Here is a 21,655-nt window from a genome sequence, read left to right as displayed (position 1 = left end):
GCATCAGTTCTATGAAAAAATACTTCCGCATTATGATTTGAAAGAGGTTGCACGGCACCAACGCTTTGCTTTTGTGTTCGCTGTAACGGCGTTTTTGCGCAACAGAACCTGGCTCGGCATAAGTAATTGGGAAGAATCAGCACGCTGGAATGAGCGGTAGTGATTGAATGGAAAGATTGTAGGCAGTCGTGTGTCTTTCTACACAGCTCCACTTGTTATGAGCAATCTTTTCGCACGTCCATGCGTCGAAATATCCGGCTGCGAAATTTCATTCTTTTGCGCAGCGTTACGCATCCAAGGAAGTCCAGACCAACCCTATAGCTTCACTGTGGTGTCACGTGCCAGCCGATAGCAAACTAGTATTTCTTAAGTGCCTGCGGCATTAAATTGCCACATTAAACACCGCACGCAATCATGAAATATCATGAATGTATCAATCATGAATGTATCAATCATGAAAAAGCTTTGCGCCATTCCTGTGCGCAATCAGGCAAACCACAATATCCCCGAACGTGGACGAAGAACTTTTGCAAGTGCAGCTGTGTGGAGACAAGATATATCTACAGCTCTTCAGTACAAAAATGCCAGTAAGAAATTTATGACATTAGTTAATTAGGCTGCCTACAGGCGCAATTAAGATCACCTTTCTGACGTCAGCTTGTGGTCCCACTGCCTATTTTTCTTCTGTTCGTTCGCGATCATTACCAAGTCAGCCTCAGTGTATCAGTGGCTAGGATAATGGGCTGCTGACACGAAGGTCGTAAGTTCGATTCCGGAGGCGGCGGTAGCATTTCGATAGAGGCGAAACGGTAAAAACCCATGCACTGTGTGATCTCGAGTTTCAAAAAACACTACATGGTCAACATTTCTTATCATGATTTTGGCACGTGAATATCCGCAAAATAATAATAATAATAATAATAACAATAATAATAATAATAATAATGTTACGAGTAACGTGTTTAATGATCTATTTACAGCGCACAGAAATCGACGAGCAAGATGGCGCCAGTAAAGCATCAAACGAAAACACACTTCGTCCTCCTCTTTCATGCAGCGGTGTTTAGCGGCTGCTATGTATCATAACCTTCGGCGGTAGAAGCACCGTCCCGGGGCTAAATTTACGCAGATGATGTCGAAGGTGGGTAATATGGTTTTAGCCGAGCCACGTGAACGGTGTCGCTCGGAGCTGACGATGACTTTGTTGGATCGGTTGGAACAATCTCGTACGTGACGTCTGTCACCTGGCGAAAGATGCGGAATGGTCCAGTGTAGGGCGACAACAGTTTCTCAGACAGTCCCACACGCCCAGTAGGTGACCAGAGGAGCACGAGAGAACCCGGGGAAAAGTGCACGTCCCTATGTTGAGAACCGTAGAGCTGTTGTTGGTGCGCCTGTGAAGCATGTAGACGATTACGGGTGACTTGGCGCGCGTGGTCGGCGCGGGCAATGGCTTCCCCGTCATATTCAGTGGCCGCAGGTAGTAAAGTGTCTAAGGGTAGAGTTGTGTCCCAGCCATATAGGAGATAGAAGGGTGAATAGCCGGGAGTGTTGTGACGAGATGAATTGTAGGCGAACGCCACATACGGGCCGTATGTCACATACCGACACTTCCTTGAAATTTGTTCTAGTGGCTGCATCATACTTATTCAACAGTTCGCGCTGTTTTTTGAATCAGTTGAACTGCACTTCACAGTAGCTCTCTGCTAATCTTCAATTACAGCTTCTTGAAGGTCAAAGTCAAAGTAGCGCGTTTAGAAGTCCTTGGTTGCACCCAAAAAACTTGATGCTTTTTGAATATCTGAAGTGCGTAAAGAGCATCATCTTTTTTGGGGCGAAGCCCCTCTTTTTCTACATCAGGTGTAACCGGCAGTATCTTCTGAACAGTATAATTGATGGCGCTGTTTTATCCCCATTTCTCGTCTCATTTCCTAGGTGGCGTTGATGGAAGAGAAGCATGTACAATAGGATGGACAGATGCACAGGCGGACGCATAGACGGAAGAATGAACGGACGCACGCACGCATGAATGAACGGACAGATGGGCACATGGACGGAAGGACGGAAGCACGCACGGACTAACAAACTGAAGCACGGAAAGACAGATAAACGCACGGACGGACGACTCGCCCCGATCATCACCATTCAAACCGTGGATATGCTGCGATTTTTTTCTTTTACTGGCTTCACTCCGATAAGACAGAGACACCACATCGCACAATATTTACAGCCAGGAAACAAAGCCGTGCTGCCCATCAGGAACAAATCACTCGTGTTGTACATCCTGTGGGTTCTAAGGTTCTCGGGACTCTCCATACAAACTTGGTTCTCGTGGCATTCATGCCACTGATCATAAGGTCAATGCTTTGAGCTTCTGCCTTCCAGTGCACGTCAGCATTCAGTTGCACGCTCATTTCATGCGGCTGCCACGTGTCGAAATGATAGGTGTCAACAGTGGCAAAATTATTTTAGAACAAAAGCATGAGCATTATAACTGAGCGACCACCTTGTAACCGTACTCTATTCAGATACATCCAAAGACTCCAAGGCAAGATCCATGTCACTATGCTGGCCTTGGAAAGTAAAAGCCACTATACGGCTTCGTCTTACTTGGCGAGGACTTGAGTAGCTGAAATAAACCAAAGAGCTTCTAGTTTTCGATAACCAGTCCCCTGAGGCTCTCTTAGAGATTGAAACTCCGTTGCAAACTGACTCTATGCATGCTTCATTGTGGTGAAGGAATCACGTTAACGCGTGTATTGAACTCTTTTAGAACAGTAAAGCAGCAACTAGGCGTCAGACAATGCGGACTGCGTGACGAATAGAACGTTGAATGCTGCAGCCCGTTACAAAAGCTTCAGGCATTATTCTTTATGGAATAAAGACATAGAGGACGCTCCCCCACTACACCGAAATTTTGTGATCTGTGACGCAGTAGGTACAAGGCAAATACGCTTGTAGTGGTTGCTCCAAGATGATTAAAAAAAAAAGCTTTACAGAGGCTACTCTTCTTGCTTTCGCTTTGACTGTGCTGTGCGTTCCGCACAGACTTGGCAGTTTTTTTTTTCACTGCTCGTGTCCCAGGCCCTTTTTTCCCTTCAGCTTTTCACTCTGCATCTTCAGGCCACCCATCCGCCATCAAAATAAGCATACTACATTGTCACGGATGATGGTGCACACAAAATCTGGAAAGCCATCATTATTGCAATAGCACTGATACTGTCACTCTAGGCAGGATTTCGCCGTCGACGTCGCCGTCACTCACCGTATATGTACACATATTTATATATATGAAAACGCAAGAAAAGAAATCCACAAAAAGACTCCAGGGCACGAAATCGGACTCGGGGCCTCTGAGACATGAATGTGAGGTGTTAACCACTGAGCCACCAAGGAGCACTCTCTTTGTTTTTTTTTCATTGCTAGACATTGACACTTTCCCACTGCAGCAACTTCGGCATGCGGCTCATATTACCGAACTTTCATTTTCAGTAGAGAATCCATCCCTTTACCCCGAATTTCATCCATTCATTACAACATCTGTTTTCAGCGTGCATCCAAGCTGCCATTGTCTGCTTCGTTATTATCGAACCACATTCGGGCTGTTCCTTTCAGGTAAAGGAAGGCGTTCACCAACATGACCTTGCCACCCCAGTGATAATTCTTACTGGTGCGTTCGTACATTGTCAATCATTATTCGATGCCAACATTGTCTGCACCGCAGAACATGCCAAGGTCTTTCAGATGTGGGAGGACAACTTTCGTCGTTGCGGTGGCCATAGAGTTTCCCAATATACACTAGAGGGAACTCTGGCGCTAGTGTCTATGGGAGCTGCAATGCACAGTGCTTCAGCGAGCATGGGAATGATGGGTAGTACACACATTTGTTTAAGCTTCGTACTTCTGGATGGGTAGTACATACATTTGTCTAAGCTTCGTACTTCTGGCCTGGTCTTGGCTCCGTGTGTGTTCGTGTAACTTGAAGCTGTTTTCTCACGAAACAAAAATCAGCAAATGTTCAGCGATTGCGCTTCACCCCCCTACTTTTTTAGAATTACCTTTTCAAATTGGGTCACGAAGTTCAAAAGGGTTGAATCTTTCTTTCAAAACAAAATCGAAACACAGCAATAAACGAAGCCGCAAGTACGATTCGCCACCCGCAAGTACGAAGACTAGGCAAATGTGTGTACTGCCCATCATTCCCATGGTCGCTGAACGATCGCAGCGCCAGAGTGCCCTCTAGTTAATATTGAGAAACTCTATAGCGGTGGCCACCGCAGGGGCTGAATGTTCTTCAGCCATCGTGGGTTACATCAAGGGTCGGGCGCTACGAAGCTCCGTTATACCGTGTTCATACCCAGCACCGCCACCCAAAATGTCACGTGAGTGAGAGTATCCAAAATAGAAAAAGAAGGAAAGAAATGTATTGACAAAGTTCACGGGGAGACCTTCAGCCAGGATTACAGAACACGAACAAGAACAACGCGAGTGCTGCTGAAATCGGCGTCTCCATCCCATCAATGGAGCATCCCTGCTTGTTCGCCACAGCTTGTGACAATAAGATACATAAAATACGCGTCGCTTATGCCTCAAAATATAGGATCGAAAGCATTAACAGAATTTCTTTTTAGGGGCAAAACTCTTTATAGCGGTACCCGTTCGTCCCTCGTAGTTGTTGTAGTATGTAACAAGTATAACATTTTCACCTCTAGGGTAGTGCCGGCGGAGAGATCTGTTCTGTGCGTTGTTGAACAATAAAAGATAATGATCAATGTACATGCCAATGGCTTCTAAGGGGGAATGAGAGACAGGAGCATTCGGCTTTTAGTTAACACGCATACTGCAATCCCCATTAGCAGCCATTGGCATGTACATTAAGCACTATCTGACAAGAAAGGGTTGCTACGTTATACTCGCTGGGTGTAACCTCCTTAGTTTTAGAAAGGTTTAGCGAGCGTTGAGCCACAGTGCCATGAATACAATGAACTAGTATATAGCATGAACTCGAGGTGGTTAAAGGGTGACTCGCTTGCTGGATTCCGTGCAGACCAGATGTGCCCTCGCGATCACCGGCATCAGCGTAGGTCTGGCCGACTGGGCTCGCCCTACGTCATCTCCTGACGCCGACGACCTTCAACGACAGTGTAGCTTAGATCAACTGGACTTGCTCTACGCCATCTACTGACGCCGACAAGAGCTCTCGCAAGTACTCGGACTCCCGTACTAGGACTCTTGTGACCGTGTTTCCATCTTTCCTATCTCTCCTATCCCCTCGATTTGTCGTCGCTCTCTGGCTTACCACCTCACGCCTCTTCTCCTTTTATATACCAATACTCCTACCCTTTTAATTCTTCCTCACCCCCATCCCTCGTGAGCTACTGTTGAGGTGTCGCTCGCTGAAGCAGACAGTTACGGGGATCACTTTTCCCTTCCTTTCTCTCTTAAGAACCACTTAGTAGGTGGTTAAAGGTGGGGAGTAGATACGAAGCGCTAGCCGTAAGAAAGTAAAAGCCGAATTCTCCGGTCTCTCATTTCCCATTAGCAGCCATTGGCATGTACATTGAGCACTATCTGACAAGGAAGGGTTGCTACGTTATACTCGCTGGGCGTAACCCCCTTAGCTTTAGAAAGGTTTAACAAGCGTTGGGCCGCAGTGCAATCAATACAGTGAACTAGTATATACCATGAACTCGAGGTAGTTAAAGTTGGGAATTAGACCCGAAGCGCAAGCCGTAAGAAAGTGTGCGTGTGCCACCTCTCGTTTAGTCCTTGGAATGTCCGCTGGATGGCGGTGCTTCTATATGGGAAATATATGATGAAAAGATGCGAGATGGTGGTACTTGGAGTGTTGAATAGATGGACGAATTGACACACAGACAGATGCATGGATGGACGCATGAACGGACGCAGGGGTGAATGCATGGACGAACGCAGGGACGGACGCGCGAACAGACCCACGCACGAACGGGCGGATGGACGCATGGACGTTCACGCAGACGGACGCATGGAGGGACGGAAGCAAGAACGAATGGACGGACGAATGCTTCGCCCCACTCTCCATCATTCACTCCATGGATATGCTGCCATTTTTTTCGGGGGGGGGGGGGGCACCTCCTTGATTTCGCTTTGTGTGTACCACGGCGAAACGCTGAGGAAAACTTTTGGTGGGGGAGGGGAGAGGGGTCGCGGGCCCAGTGTGCCACCCCTTGGCTGTGCCACTGAATATGACTGTGCTTTAAATAGAACATCCGTGTTTAAACAGAAACCTGGTAATGTAATGCCCCGCATAGCAAAAAGCTAATTAGAGCACCATTGACTTATTTTTGAATCACTTACCTTGTACTTCATCAGTTTAACGGTGTCAAAAGTTTGGAAAACGGTTTTGTTCAAAATTCTCGCCGAATCAATACTATTGATGGCGACCATTGACTTTTCCGCACGCACCTCCACAGCCTTAGCCTGGCATGCCTGCAAAACCAAAATAATAAGTCAGGAAACAAAAAAAGGCAGACCCCACGTGCTGAGAGCATCGATGATATGCGAAGCACGAATGAGGAAGACTGATGTATCGCCTTAAGATCAGCCCAAGGTTTTGTAACTGATGTAATACATGCCATACATGACTTCCATGCCACGATTATCAGGTTTTGAGGTGCCATTTAGCTATTCACGTCATGATTGATTAACGTCCCAAAACCACCATATAATCATGACAGACGCCGTAGTGGAGGGCTCCGGAAATTTTAACCACCAGGGGTTTTTTAAAGTGGTCAAATCTGAGCACACTGGCCTACAGCATTTTCGCCTTCATCGAAAATGCAGCCGCCGCAGCCGAGATTTGATCTCGCGACCTGCGGGTCAGCGACCGAGTACCTTATAGCCACTAGACCACCACGGCTAGGTTACTCACGTCATGTGATACCAAATTTGGTATATGTGGAGCTAGCGAAACGGCCACGAGCGCGCTGTGAGCGTAGCATGTAATCAAGTTTTCATGACACGCTTATCAAGGTTATCATATTTGGACGTGTCGTTTACCTTCGTCATCTATTCACGTCACCTAATACAAAATTTCGTATATGAGGAGCTAACCAAACAGCCACGAGCACGCTATGAGCATATCATGTAGTCATCCTTTACATGAGACGCATATCATGATTATTATATTTGGACGTGGCATTTTTCTTCGTTGTCTATTCACGTCATGTGATACCAAATTTGGTGTATGTAGAGCAAGCGGAATGGCCGTTAGCACACTATAAGTGTAGCAGGTAGTCATGTTTTACCTGACACTCATATCATGATCATCAGGTTAGGACGTTTCATTTACTTTCGTTGTCCATACACACCACGTAACACCAAATTTTGTATATGTGATGTTAGCGAAACGGCCGCGAGCGCACTATGAGCGTGGCGTGTGGTACTGACAAGTATTAACATGAAGATCATTACAATCATGTCATGATTCCGATGTTAAGGTCTCTCACTTATGCTCGCTATGCACTCATATCATACCATAGCAGCTTTGCAAATTGTCACGTAAAATATACCTCAGCAAGAACTGCAAGGCCATGAAATGTAAATCATGACATTCATGACAAACATATCATGATTTTCATAATATGACTATTCAATTGCACTAGTCAGACAGTCATGTTATGACACACCGATTTCGGTATCGATATAATTATCGACACAGCCAGGAGAGCTAAAAGTTAGAGGTGGATAGATAGATAGATAGATAGATAGATAGATAGATAGATAGATAGATAGATAGATAGATAGATAGATAGATAGATAGATAGATAGATAGATAGACTCAAAGTCGCCGAAGTTCGCTAAGAAATGCTTCGCATTTAAAAACACGAAGTTCAGAGTAATTTGTCGGAACTTGTTGGGCGAGTTGGTGATTCATGATTGCACGAAATACGAGCGCGTCCGATTAGGTCCTTCCGTTTTTGGACAGTCACATATCACCTGGCCTTCAGAGACGAGGGGGTGGTTTTCTTTTCTCCTTCGCTACCCTTCGCACATGCTCTGCATCCTCCTAGCTCCTTAGTTCTTGATTTATATGCGGGGTTTAACGTCCTAAAGCCACCATATGATTACGAGAGACGCCGTAGCGGAGGCCTACGGAAATTTTGACCACCTGGGGTTCTTTAACGTGCGCCAAACTCTGAACACATAGCTGCATTTTCGCCTTCATCGAAAATGCAGCCGCCGCAGCCGGGATTTGATCCGCGACCTGCGGGTCAGCAGCCGAGTACCTTAGCCACTAGACCACCACAGCGGGGCGCCCTTTAGATCTTAAAAAAATAAACGTGTACAAAGTCGACTAGAGTCTATCAGCATATCACGATTCTCGTCTACATGCCGTTATCGCCACTGGCGCAGTTGTAAACACACTAAATGAAGCAAAAGCAGTGCCTAAGACAAATCGCATTTGATATTTCACGTATACAAACCAATCGAAAGCATGTATTGTACACGTCACGGGAACTACTGTCAGCGTCAACGAAATGCGGAGGATGGAAAACAAACACTGGGCGAGAATACTTCGCTCGTGTTTTGTATTTTGATAGCCTGGTGAGTGGCCCTCTCAGGAATAGCTGTAAGCAAGGTGGGCTTTGGTAAGCTGGAGCTGATAAATATATTTTAATCAGTTTACTTATGTTTGGCTAGTGGTGTGTCGTTATCGTATGTGCTTAGGAAACTTTTATCTCTCAGTACACATTGTTGTACAGCTTTCCGACTGAACTTTCAGTTGATAGGAAGCGCTCGTCCGTTTCTGAGTTGTCCTTGACTACGTTACGGGCTCGTATTCCAAACGATTCATTGCCATCGTCGTCTTTTGCAAAACTATACATTTTCAGTCGATTACAGAGCAAATCTTGTAGCCGACCTAAATATATGATGTGGGCCCATAGCTTTTTTTTTTAAATCGGTTGCACTTCGTACTGGTTTGTGCTGTTCTCTTGCTTTTTCCACTCGTATACTTCCGGTTTGCACTTAAGTACAGAATAGACAAAAAAAAAAACAAGGGACTGTAGAGTGACAACAGTGCACGAGTAACGTTTCTCGGCAATGGAGTTTTTCGAACTTTATGTCAGGTAGTGAATTAGTTTTATCTGATAAATCTCTGTCTGATAAGTCACAGTTGAGTAGGTAGGCGGCAGGCCTAGTCAGTATTGTGATACAAGAGTTTCGCGATAGTATTGCTACGTTCATTTCCTCAAATTTTTTCATCACACCGTTAGACTAGGTTCAGGGGAAACCGCACCTACGATGTTTGAAAAGCTTCGAGGCTCTAGTAGATAGTTTTTTTAATATTACGCCCATATCGTGAACATTTCAGATTATTCTGGAACCAACGTCGCTGATAGTGACAACGCTAGAATGTACGATGACAAGTGTATAAATGCCGATGTGCTTCGCCGCTTGTCAGTTGATCGACTGCCGAGGCTCCGTTTGCCGCTATCAGTGCAAGACTTTCCATTTACCGGGTTAGTTAATACTGCACAGTGGGCGCCAACCTGCAGCATCGTTTTTAAAATGTGTTCCCTCATGCCATGTAAACGAGCAGTGCTTGTTTTCTCCGATTTTTTCCCCTTTTAAAGACGATAGTCTTTCTTGGGGACCTTCGAGAAAAAATTTTGGTCTGTCTGTCTGTCTGTCTGTCTGTCTGTCTGTCTGTCTGTCTGTCCGTCTGTCTGTCTGTCTGTCTGTCTGTCTGTCTGTCTGTCTGTCTGTCTGTCTGTCTGTCTGTCCGTCTGTCTGTCTGTCTGTACAATTGTCTGTTTGTCCACTTTAATGATACCTCAAAGGGCACCAAATGGCCGACCCCATCCGCAGCACCCACCATTATTGCTCAAGCTTCAGCGTTCATCCTTGCGTGATTGTCAATTAAAAAGCAATTGTTGCCCCGCCGCGGTGGTCTAGTGGCTAAGGTACTCGGCTGCTGACCCGCAGGGCGCGGGTTCAAATCCCGGCTGCGGCGGCTGCATTTCCGATGGAGGCGGAAATGTTGTAGGCCCGTGTGCTCAGATTTGGGTGCACGTTAAAGAACCCCAGGTGGTCTAAATTTCCGGAGCCCTCCACTACGGCGTCTCTCATAATCATATTGTGGTTTTGGGACGTTAAACCCCACATACCAATCAATCAAAAGCAATTGTTGTGCATATCTGAGCCACCATAACAACACGTCGATGTTTTGCATGTGTGCCTTTATACTAGAACATTCACACACTAGTAACTTTAAGGACCGTAGCGTTTATCCCGCTGCGCTGACAGTGCGACGAGATGCTCAAAAAAGAAAGTGTTTCCAATGCTTTGCTAAAATGATACGGTCATGGCACCTGTCCGTCGCTTTGCGTTCTACACCTTATAACAATGCTTCTTTATCAAAATCATTTCTGGAAGACGCCAGCGAGGCCCCAAGGCGATAGGAAGGAGGTCTTTTTGAGTTTTCTTTCACATTCCTTTTCTTGTTCGTTCTAGCTTCAGCTTTTTCCATGTTTTTAGGAAACACTAAAACTTCAACTGGAAGTAAGCCGTCGTCTTTATTTTGTATGTGTTCCGCTTCTGCTTCGCGCTAGACCACTTTAGCAAAACTAAAAACACACAACAGCCTGAGCCCCTAGTCTACTAAGTAGAAGGTAGTTGAAGTAAGCGCCGCCTTTACAGCGGCATCGAGAAATTCAGAAGCCTTGCTTTCTTTTTTTAGTCATAGACATATGCTGGCCGCTGTGAATAAAATAATTTCCTTTTTTATGGTTTCAGCGCTCGCTTGAACTACGCTGCTTCTAGCATACCTGAGAGTGTTGCCGCCAAGTATCGCGATTTTGGTGTAGAGTGCATGTGACTCTTGCTCTCATACGTCTTAGTTTTTTTTTTGCAACTGATATAACTGCCCATATCTGTAAATATGTCGTTGTTCACAATTATCCCCACTGTAAGCCTCCTTTGTAATGCCTCAATGGCACTCGGAGTGCGGTGATAGAATAATGAATACATTTAAATGCAAGTTTCCATGCGCTGCGCATTATAAATATTATGCTGCACTTAACAAATGTCCATGACCATCCCCGACATAGAGAAAAGTATTACCTTATCTGCATTGCAGTATCTGTATTCAGGAGTACTTTGTTGGTCTTTTTGCAAAAGTATCTGTGAAATATCCTGTAAGGTCAATTACAAATGTATCTCAGTATCTGTATTTTAGGCTTACAAACAGTGTATTTCGATATCTGTATTCCGGAATACTTTTTCGGGTGTTTCTGTCCAGCCCTGTTAGGTGGGTAAGTATGTGATTTATTTATTTATTTATTTATTTATTTATTATTTATTTATTTATTTATTACCTTGATTCTCTGTTCAGTGAGTGCGAATAGTACCAGTGTCTATATTTCCACCATTTGCGAATGCCACTTTACTGGTAAACTACAGGTTGCAACTGTGCCGGAAGTGACCTCTGATAGTAGGGCAGGGACCTCAGCAGGTGCAAACAAAGCTCATACCGCAGTGGCATGCCTGCTGAACTCGTGCCGTGAAATAGTGGCGGTGACGAGAAGACTGATGCGACAGCGGAAGAAAATCTCTTATGTGCTTCAGGTGAACCGGACACCGAAAAATACCGTTTCCTGCTCTGCTACTGCCAAGAGCGGCTTCAGTATTCCGCCAGCTTTAACTATGGGCTATTTTACGGAGGCGTTGCAGTGCGGCCACGACGGACGGTTAACCTTCGTGCTTTGCAAAAATAAACGAACAGTGTTCCAACACACGCATACGCCTGAAAACGGTTGGGTTGGTTGGGTTCACGGTGTTTCATGGTGTTACCAATTCACCTCGCAATATACAAAAAATATCGACTCCACAGCCGAAGATGGCGGAACTCGTATGACATAGGTATAATAATCTACATTTGGACGCCTTCAGATAAACTAAAGATCCCTAGTGGCACTCACCTGCGAGTAATCAGTGAGAGCGAAGGCGTTGCATGGTGCGTGGAGGGCATTCGCGGCAAGCTTGTAGGTGGTCGTCAGATTGTACATGACCACGCCCATTTGCAAGGCAAAGGCTACGATCATGCTGCTCCTCCCATAGGTTTCGGTGGCCATCGGGAATGCACTCTGCTGCAATTATTGGAGGGTAAGAGGGTAGCGCTATTATTTCACGGTATATTGTATATCTTAAAGCACTGGAACAACTCTGCAATGCTTGCATACCGCAGGAGAATGCAAAGAAGAGTTGCGCAAATAAATCTTTTTTTTTCTCAACGCAGCGTTAATTTACCACTGTACAGAATGAAACATATACTTTCCCGCGCTGCACATCCCCGCTTTTTTGCACCAAGACAGGATGAAAGAAGGTCGCGCCCGTACTAGATGTTCTACAGTACAAGTTCAGAATACCACGTCATCCGCTCTTACAGTGAAGCTATATTAAGCTATCTTGGCGAACAAATCTTGTTGACAACAGAACGAGGACAATGAAGCCTAATAGCGTGTATCATACCACAAATTAATGTAGTGTCACAATTTTGCCCATATTTGCTGTGTAAGACGCAGAAACCGTCCAATAACCAAGAGGAGCTGGTTTGCTCACGGTGGCTCCCAAGTATACTCGCAGAGGTCGCTAGGCTCACGTACAAAACAGAAGCGCGCACGAGTTCCCCCCCCCCCCCCCCCGGCCTCCTCTCCTCTAACTCGGTCACATTCCGCGCACTCATGTAGTGGCGAAGAGGGGGGGGGGGTGTTAAAAATACGTGGGCGTCACGTTCCTTTTTATCCGATCCCGTCTCAATATTAGAGAGCTTTAGTACTGTGTGGTTTACGCTCCGCTCAGCAGCTAAGTGGGGCGGCAACTCGAGTGCGCCAGCGCCCTCCGCGGCAGAGCGAGGCCTACGCTCCGCTTACGGGCCTGGCGAAGGGAAGCGCGGAGCGTTGCTGCCGTTTTTGCAAGCGGAAGGGAGGTGCAGCGCACGTCCTCTCTAGTGCTCCGGAATGCAACCTCGATGACTGTCGCGTGGCTATCTTCAAATTGACACTTAATTTTTACTCGACGAAATGGACTGGTAGCGCATTGTAAAAGCAAGTCCAAATAATTCGTTAACATTTGAGTTATGTATACTTGTTCAACTTTGTAAAAGGGACCTGTAATTTTATTTACCGAGGCTAAACTTGGCCAGATGGTGCTGTAACCGTGAAAGTCCCGCTCTGGAACGGAAAACCCATAACTAAAACAAGAAAATCGTCCACCACTCCACTGGCGGCGGACCAACTTAAAGCGTAGGGGGCCGTAACAACGTCGAACTAAAGTTTTTTATTGCTTTTATTATCCGCGAAGCTGTGCACTTGTGTTCTCGCGCTGCAGTCTCACAGGAAAGCTCTATTTCTTTTATTGTCATGCTTATTTTACTTTATACTTTACCACTTTGTGTTTTCGCACGCGTTACTACGAAGGCTAGATGGCGTCTGCGTCGGAATGAGATTCTGCTTGCGCGGAGCCATCACTTCACACAACGTTGCAAAATGAGCACTTTCTCTCGTAAAGGCAGTTGTGCATGAGCTCCGCCTCCATAGCTTTCCTTTTGTTGCCAACAAATGCTGCCTGCGGGTTCTTAGCACCGCTGCCTGCGTAGACCAACTCCTAACGTCCCCTAGGGAGGAGTGGAGCATTTTGAAGCATTAAAATTGAACCGCTTCCACACTTGGCGGAGGGACGGAAGAAATGTAATCATTACCATAGAAAGTCCCATAAATACAGAAATATATGAACAAACAATTGTGCTCGTTAGGGCTAGATTTGACACCTTGCCGCTTCCCCTCCCCACACACGCACACAATCACAGCAAGTGTCCTCACCACTGCTCTAGAGAATCATGAGAACACGAAGTGCATAATACGAATGCGTTGTATCCGCGGTACAAAACAAATGTAACACAAAAAGAAGCATTTGCTAGGAGGCATCGGCCGAGTTCTACGGTGTTGCATTGAAATTTCCCAGTTGGACATTGCTCAGGTGGGCATACAGAATAGCACCCCTTGCCATTTATGGCCGCCTGATCTTGTGGGGAATCTTGAGTTAGCTCATGGTCCAAAATCTCACTGAATTCGGCTAGATTTATTGAAAAAATAAGAGCAAAACAAAAAATCACTTTTGGCTGAAAAATTATGCTATAAAATGTTATTCTTGATTTATCCATTTCACGCCCATCACTAGTAAAGAAAATTAATCTCAATATTTCATTTTTACACTCCCCGTCAAAATCTCTGCAAACGGCAACAGAAAATCAAAATGTTCTTTTCGTATTCCGGCCACACGGGCTAATGAATTTTTTTTAATTTGTATGCTATGAATCTAGCGCCTTCAGAGATTGAAACGTGCTTCGTATGTACTCATTAGGAACCACATTAGCTTTAATAGATTCCGTCAAAATATACTGCATCATAGAGACTTCTGCGGGAATTGCAAGGTTACGTCACCACTCGCTTATTTTTTTTTGGGGGGGGGGGGTTCCTCTTTTGTCTGGCGTCTGTTCACGGTGAGCAGGATGGTTTCGCCAGTGCGAAAGGGCGTTTTACTGATGTGAAATACTTTTTTTTTCAAATAACTAAGCTGCAAAATCCATCACAGTAAAAATTTTTACACCCAGAAGAGTGTAAATGAGCTTGTCCCGTGGACGACACCCTAAGGGTGTTAATTCAGCACCTTCCAAAAAGGGTGCTTTTTCATGCACCCTTAGAATAGGGTGTACATGTAAAAAAACTGTAGGGTGTTACAAAAACACCCTTAAGGAAGGGTGCCTTCGATGTCCATCACTTTTTTAGCACCCTCTGAGGAGGGTGCGAGAAGGGTGCACAAGGGTGTTGAGTGCCCGTGGCAGGGGTGTCAGTATTCTTTTAGACTGCACTAATAGATATCGGCATGCACTGATTACACACTACTTGAAGAAAGTGGTCCTGATTATCAATGGTGCGCCACCTGTCGAGCTCCATTCATTGCGTCTGGGCAAAAATATAAACGCGTACTATCGTGTATGAACTTGTGCTGGATCTATATATACTTCACAGTATATGCATAATGCGCATTACAGAAAATGAAGCCTTGCTGCCCTTGCATATTGCGTTTATTTAATAGGCAAATAAAACAATCTTTTCTTCTGCCACACAACTTTTTCACCAGATATACGTTCACGTATACGTACGCTACACATGCAACACCTCAAATGTTTATTATATTTATTCACTTTCACTTCATTAACAATTCTTTGCAACATACAATTACACTGGTTTCAGTTTAGTATACTGCTTCAAGTACATAAAGACTACAAATAAAATATACGCTAATATATCCCTATAATTCTTTCATGTATCTACAATCCCAGTGGTTTCCAGTTTAATACTCCTTCATGTACACAATCGGTTAATAGGAATGAAATACAGGCAAATATATACTTATGATTCTTTCAAATATATACAATCACCATGATTTCACTATATACGCCTTCATGTACACAATCGTTCCCAAGAAGTGATGCACACAAAAATATATATGGATAGTGTTTTCAAATGTATACAATCACAGTGGATTAAGCTTTGTATTCCTGGATGTATAACAATTGGTTATGAGAAATGATGTACATGCAAACATATACGGGTTTTCGCACATATAACTTTAGCGAATACTTAAGAAACCAATACAATAATCAGAAACACAATAAGCTAAAAACAAACACAATACTGAGTCAAAACACACAAAAAACAAAAGAGGTAATGCATAATTATGGCTAATGACACAGCTGGGTCACTTTGTGCCAAATGTCCCAGCCATTTTGGCAACCATCTCAAATGTATTCGAAAAACTCGTGCTGCATTGAGAATACTGAACTTCTGGAATATTTAGGAGAGGAAAAATATTTGGTCACGTGGCTGCCCTCGGAACTTCCCGGAATGCCGTCTAGGTGTTGTATGTGAAAAATTTTATTTTAAAAGCACCGCTCCTTCTTTCCATACGAAACTCGGTCTACGTGTTACGTAACAAGAGCTTAATTTGGGAGAGTTGCTTCATCGTGGTTGTGTGCTAGTCACAGCGCGACAACTTTAGGAAGAGACAGAAAGGACAGGAAAGAGCACCGACTGTCAACTGAATTTAATGAATGTGCTACGAGCGCTTTTATACGGAGTACAAGTACCGTGTTCATGCGCGACGACACGTGTGAGCACTACAAAATAATCTTAACTGTGAAAAGAATACTCCCTCTCGGAAAGGATAAATGAACGTGTAGTGATGCACTGATCATTGGTTTAACTGATAAAAAATACTTCTACAAACGTTAAATTGGCATTAAGTAAACCTATTCTCGTGACGAATGGGGCAAGATTGACTATTCCTGTTGCTGTTTAGTACACACACTTTTGAAAGCTTGCAAGGGGTGGAAAACAACACGCTAATATCATATCTGCTGGCTATTTTTTTAATTGTGAGACACATGAAGTGGTATAACATGCAAAGGTTTTGGTCATTGTTTTTTGTTGGTCCTGTCTTCGTTAACTTTGCTTTCTCCAGGAGGGTTTTGCAAACGGGTGTGATGATTCTGTTGGGATACCCAGCATCTTTTAGTCTTTTAATCTGTTTTTTAAACCTGACCTCACCCTTGTGCTAACATGACTTCTGAAGGGTGGCCTGGGTACATGTGGTATCAATTCCTCTTTCTACTAATTTTGAATGCCCACTATGAAAAGGCAGAACATTCTTAGCCCTCCTGGGCTGATAGCACCAGCCAATACCCCAACAGCATCATCACACTTGTTTGCGAAACCCTCCTGCAGAAAGTAAAGTTAAAGGAAACAGGACCACAAGAAAAAGAGAATGACCAATCACCTTTGCATGTCACACGATACTACATACATAAGGTGTCTCACAATTTTAGGAAAAGAGCCAGCAGATATGACATTGTTGTTTTCCACCCCTTGCAAGCTTTCAAAAGTGCATGTACTTACAGCAACAGGAATAGTCAATCTTGCACCATTCGTCACTAGAATAGGTTTACTGAATGCCAATCTAATGTGTATGAGATACCGCTAACACGTGGAAAAGTAAACATAGGACAAACTGGGCAATGCTTCAATGATCAAGCAAGACAGCATGCTTTAAATGTTAAGAAGTGCTATAGTAGTCTCATGGCCGGGCACAGTAAAGAATGTAAGTGTAGTCCTAGGTTTCATAAAACACGGTTTTTGAAAAAAAAGCAAGCAGAAAAATGAGAGATTTTAGAACTCTTTATCTGGAAGGCCAAGGATCGATGCATCAGTACACCTTCACTTATCTTTTCCGAAAAAAGAGTATTCTTTTCTCGGTTGAAATTATTTTGTCATGGTCACACATGTGTTGTTGCAGATGAGCCCTGGTCTTGTGCTCAGTATAAAAACGCTCGTAGCACCTTCAATAAAATTCAGTTGACAGCGCTCTTTACTGTCCTTGTTGCGATAAGATTTTTATTACAGAAAAAATTTCATTTTCTTACAATTCAGGTATAATGATGAGTTTTCATTGTATCACAACATGGAGCAAATTGCATCTCAATACGGACAAAAATCACAATTTTGTGAAATTCGTGATATTTTCTCGTATATTTCAGCAGCTTGAGAGGTCTAAAGATATTTTTTCCTCAAAATATACCTTCTATGGAGTAAGTATTCACTGCTCAGATATTCATACAAAGTGCAATATTGCAATAAAAAATGCAAACATAACACATTTTGGCTTTATTCTTGGAAGCGAATGTGGCAAAAAAATTGCACCATTATTATTGAGCTTCAAATACCTTACAGAAGCACATTTACTTAACAGGTAGACCGAATTTGCTTTAGAAAAAATAAGCGGTAGTTTTAAAACGAAATTTTCTACAAACAGCACACAGACGGCATTATGCCAGGAAGTTATAAGCCAGCCACATGAACAAAACTTTTTTTCTCGCTGAAATATTCTAGCAGTTCACTGTTTTCAACGCAGTAAGTCAGCACTTTTTTTTTCAAATACAATTCAAATGGTCGCCAAAGTGGCTGGGACGTTTGGCATGGAATGGTCCAGCTATATTTAAGCAAAATAACTTTCACAAATAACAATGTTTGTTCATCTGCCATGACCACACTAGAAAAAGTTGTTCAGGCATTGTGACACTAAAATTTTCAGCGTCGTACTGCCTGAACAACTTCTTTGATAAACTCCCAACTCACGCCGAGAAAAAGTCGCTCAATCACGGTGGATGTTAAAAGCTTTGCGGCCGTAGACAATGTTGAAAATAAAAAAAAAATCAACTCATCAGTGCTGTCACTCCTTCTTCGTCATTACTGACACGGAAGATTTTTCGGTTATCCATGTGGAGGTTCAGGAAGTAGGCTTGCTCTAGGCTGGGGCCGGGGGGTAGACTACGCCGGACGTCAGCGGCACCCTCTCATCCTGTAATAAGAGCAAATATGACTTCTCATAAAAGGATGTTCGTGCTGTTCTGGCCGCACCATATATAAAGAATGTGTAGTGTGTATCCTTCGAAATGGCGTGTAATTGACATTACACTGAACTCGAAGCATACAACCCATACATTCCAATAATTTCTTATGATAAAGATAAGAGTTTTCCAGCATACAGCAAATTCCCGAAATGAGGTGAAGTGTAAGACTACAGCTCAAAAATGGAACTTACGGAAGCCTGAACTCACCTAAGAATCAAATTCCTTCTAGGGTAGTGAGCCAGTGTGAAAAACAATTCCTAAAGTACAACGTTCCGAACATGTAACATTAATCAAAATGCACAAGAAACTTACCTCTTCATGTACAAACAGTGAAGACATCTCTGCTTTCTCTTTTACATGAGAACAAATGATCTTGGGCGTGGCACTAGCGAAGAGGTCTGCAAAAAAAAAAGTAAAAGATTTGCTGACTTTAATCACGCCTCTAACAATCTGAGGAATTGTTACAAGTCACCAATCAGTGCAATTCTGACTGCCTCTATAAGGGCATCAAAAATGAACAATTTTCTCGTGCTTTCTACTCTCACAAGACGCTCCGTCAATGGAACCTAATCCAAATTTGACGCTGTGCTTCCTATTTGCCTGCTTTCGAGACGTAGGGCTGCGAACATGTGTTTTGTGCACCTAATCTAGCACAGAAATTCGTAATTCAATCATCTTATTCATTGTACTTTGATAAAAGATGTGATAGCTCGTCCAGTTTTTAAAGAGTTGCGGGCCTGCAATAGGCACTGCCTTGCACGTATGAAAGTACTTCTTTTGTTAAAAAAAATTCAAAGCTTGCTTTCAGAAAAAGCGTCTGGCATATTTCGACAACCAATCCCATCCTCTGATGGCAATCAGGGGCACGCTATTAGCGATTATTGACTACAGGATTTACAAACGTAACCCGTGCCTAAATACTCAGTTAAACACAATCACGCAAGTAAGAGCGCTCGAACGACACCAACGCGCGCGGACGCCGACTACGTTGCAGCAGCCATGGCTTATGCTAGAGCTACCGCACATAGCTCCAACTATACTCTCTCGATTCTGTTATAACGCCGAACATTATCGCAGATGAAAGCGAAGCACGAAAACAGTAAACAGAAACGAGGGAAAACAACGCACGGCGATGGCCACAACAGCGCGCCTTTGGAAGTCTGCTAGATCTTTCCCTGTTGCTGGTGGCACTTGTCCTAAATAGCTTAAAAGACCGAGACGCACGTGCTGGGAGCATCGCGGCATATCAGCACCTCGAACTATACCGTCATTAAGCAAAAAAAAAAGCCATTTCGTACAGTGCGCCTCTGTACATAATTTTTGCTTTTTCTTTCTTTTTTTGCGCTTACACCTACAGAAGCACGTTGCACATTTGAGTATTAATAGAAATGTTATTACGATGTAACCCAAACCACATCTTAAAACAATATCAATCACTTTGTGCAGTGTAGAGACAATGTGCGATCAGCGACTAATCCCGCCCTTGTTAAGTGATCACATAACTCACTGTATGAGTGATGCAGGCACTTACACAACATCGCGCATAGCAGTGTGAACTCGTAAAGTCACACGTTTAATCGGGCATCTGCAACAGGCCCGCGAACGCATGCTGTTGTAAATGGCTGGCAGCCTACTTCGGCAGAGCTGCTGCAGGCGCCCAGCTAGCGCTGTATGATTACTATTTACGAAAACAGTACACTCACCGTTAACAGGCCCACGTTGTCCGTGTCCGCCACTCCATGAATATTCCTTAATCCGAGCGTCACTTCGAACACGGTGTCATGCGTGACCACCATTGAATATGCGCCTGTTCGCTAGAACACACACAGCGACCAAGACCCCAGACCAACGCAACGCATTTGAAAGACGATGAGACAGAGAGAGCGACGTTGAGAGAGAGAAGGAGGAGGCACTGGCGGCGGCTAAAGCCCCGCAGCGGCGCCGCAGCTGTCGACGCAGGTGTTCGGTGACGCAACTATTCGCTTATCTACGCCGCCTTTGTGGGAGCAATGCTGGCCGGGGTGAGCGGGGGGGGGAGGAGCGGGAAACCCACCAGGACGGCGCCGAAGAGCAAACGCTATGGCGCATACGGCGGACGGCCGTTCCTCGCGGAATGACTACTTGTAAATGGCAACTCTCCTTCCAGCCAGTCGCACAGCGATGCAGGTTATTTACCAGCCTCGGGTTCCTTGAGTATCTTGACGGAATGCGATTGCAGTGGGCGAAAAATAGTGAAGCAAAACTTGCGGAAAACAAAGTGCACCAAGGAATGGCCAGAAACAATAATTATTTCGTCCTCGGTGGCATTAGCGGGAGAGCATCGCTACACCTTTTTCCAGGGGAATTTCTTTTTGCATTGTCTGTGTCTGGCACTTCCGCGTATGGTGCCGCAAACACTGAATGAGTAGTCGAAGCTGGAAAAAATTAATCCACAGTCGCGGATGTTTAGAAGGTTTGTCACGCACCACGAAACATGTCGAGGTTGTTATAACAAACTTTTTGCTGACCACATGATCAGCACATAATTCCATATGGTTACCCAATGAGCTAGCTAAGCACCTGTAGCAAATGCAGGGCACGTTCTTGTTAAACGTTGTTAATATAAACGATGGTTGTGCATAAGTGCAGTGACAGCTTTCCGTGGGAATGAGTCATAACCCACGTTTTCGAGCGTAGAAGCACCTCAGCGGACCTAATCAGCTACCACAGCAAGTTCGTAAGCAACGATCAGGTACGAAAATGTGCAGCTGTTTTCCATGTACTGAATAGTCCATGCACAGTGCGTTGACAACCACCATTCCTTAAGCCACCTCCCATATAGACTCCCAGTCTGAACAGGTGTGGGACCTTAAACAATAAGAAGCAGTGCCTCCCCCCCCCGCACACACACACACACGAAATTTGAGGGCGCACGGGCTGATACACACGCATACTTATTCACAGGCGTACACACCTACACGTATACACACATACGGCCACACACACACGCGACGTAAACGCACGCATGCATGGGCGCACACATGTGCACAGGCACGCTTAACACAAGCACGGACTGCCCCGCCGCGGTGGTCTAGTGGCTAAGGTACTCGGCTGCTGACCCGCAGGTCGCGGGTTCATATCCCGGCTGCGGCGGCTGCATTTCCA

General features: G+C 44.6%; 1 protein-coding gene and 1 long non-coding RNA gene across 2 annotated transcripts in view; both read right to left on the bottom strand.

The window, feature by feature from the left end:
- LOC142765951 (uncharacterized) overlaps positions 1–21,655 on the bottom strand; it is a 71,095-nt gene that overhangs the window by 1,716 nt on the left and 47,724 nt on the right. The window contains exons 9-10 of the mRNA XM_075867755.1: positions 11,964–12,131; positions 6,337–6,468 (exon numbers count right to left, since the gene is read on the bottom strand). Of these exons, the coding sequence (XP_075723870.1) occupies positions 6,337–6,468; positions 11,964–12,131 (300 nt within the window). The remainder of the gene's footprint in view (positions 1–6,336; positions 6,469–11,963; positions 12,132–21,655) is intronic.
- On the bottom strand, positions 18,286–20,406 carry LOC142764833 (uncharacterized). Its single transcript, XR_012883916.1, has 3 exons — positions 20,215–20,406; positions 18,824–18,909; positions 18,286–18,459 (listed from the first exon to the last, which is right to left on the bottom strand). It is a non-coding gene; the product is annotated as an uncharacterized LOC142764833 (long non-coding RNA).

Source organism: Rhipicephalus microplus, chromosome 6 (genome assembly GCF_043290135.1).
Source record: "Rhipicephalus microplus isolate Deutch F79 chromosome 6, USDA_Rmic, whole genome shotgun sequence".
Lineage (NCBI taxonomy): Eukaryota > Metazoa > Arthropoda > Arachnida > Ixodida > Ixodidae > Rhipicephalus > Rhipicephalus microplus.
Note: the sequence above shows the minus strand (reverse complement) of the source record. Positions and strands in the feature narration are given on the sequence as shown.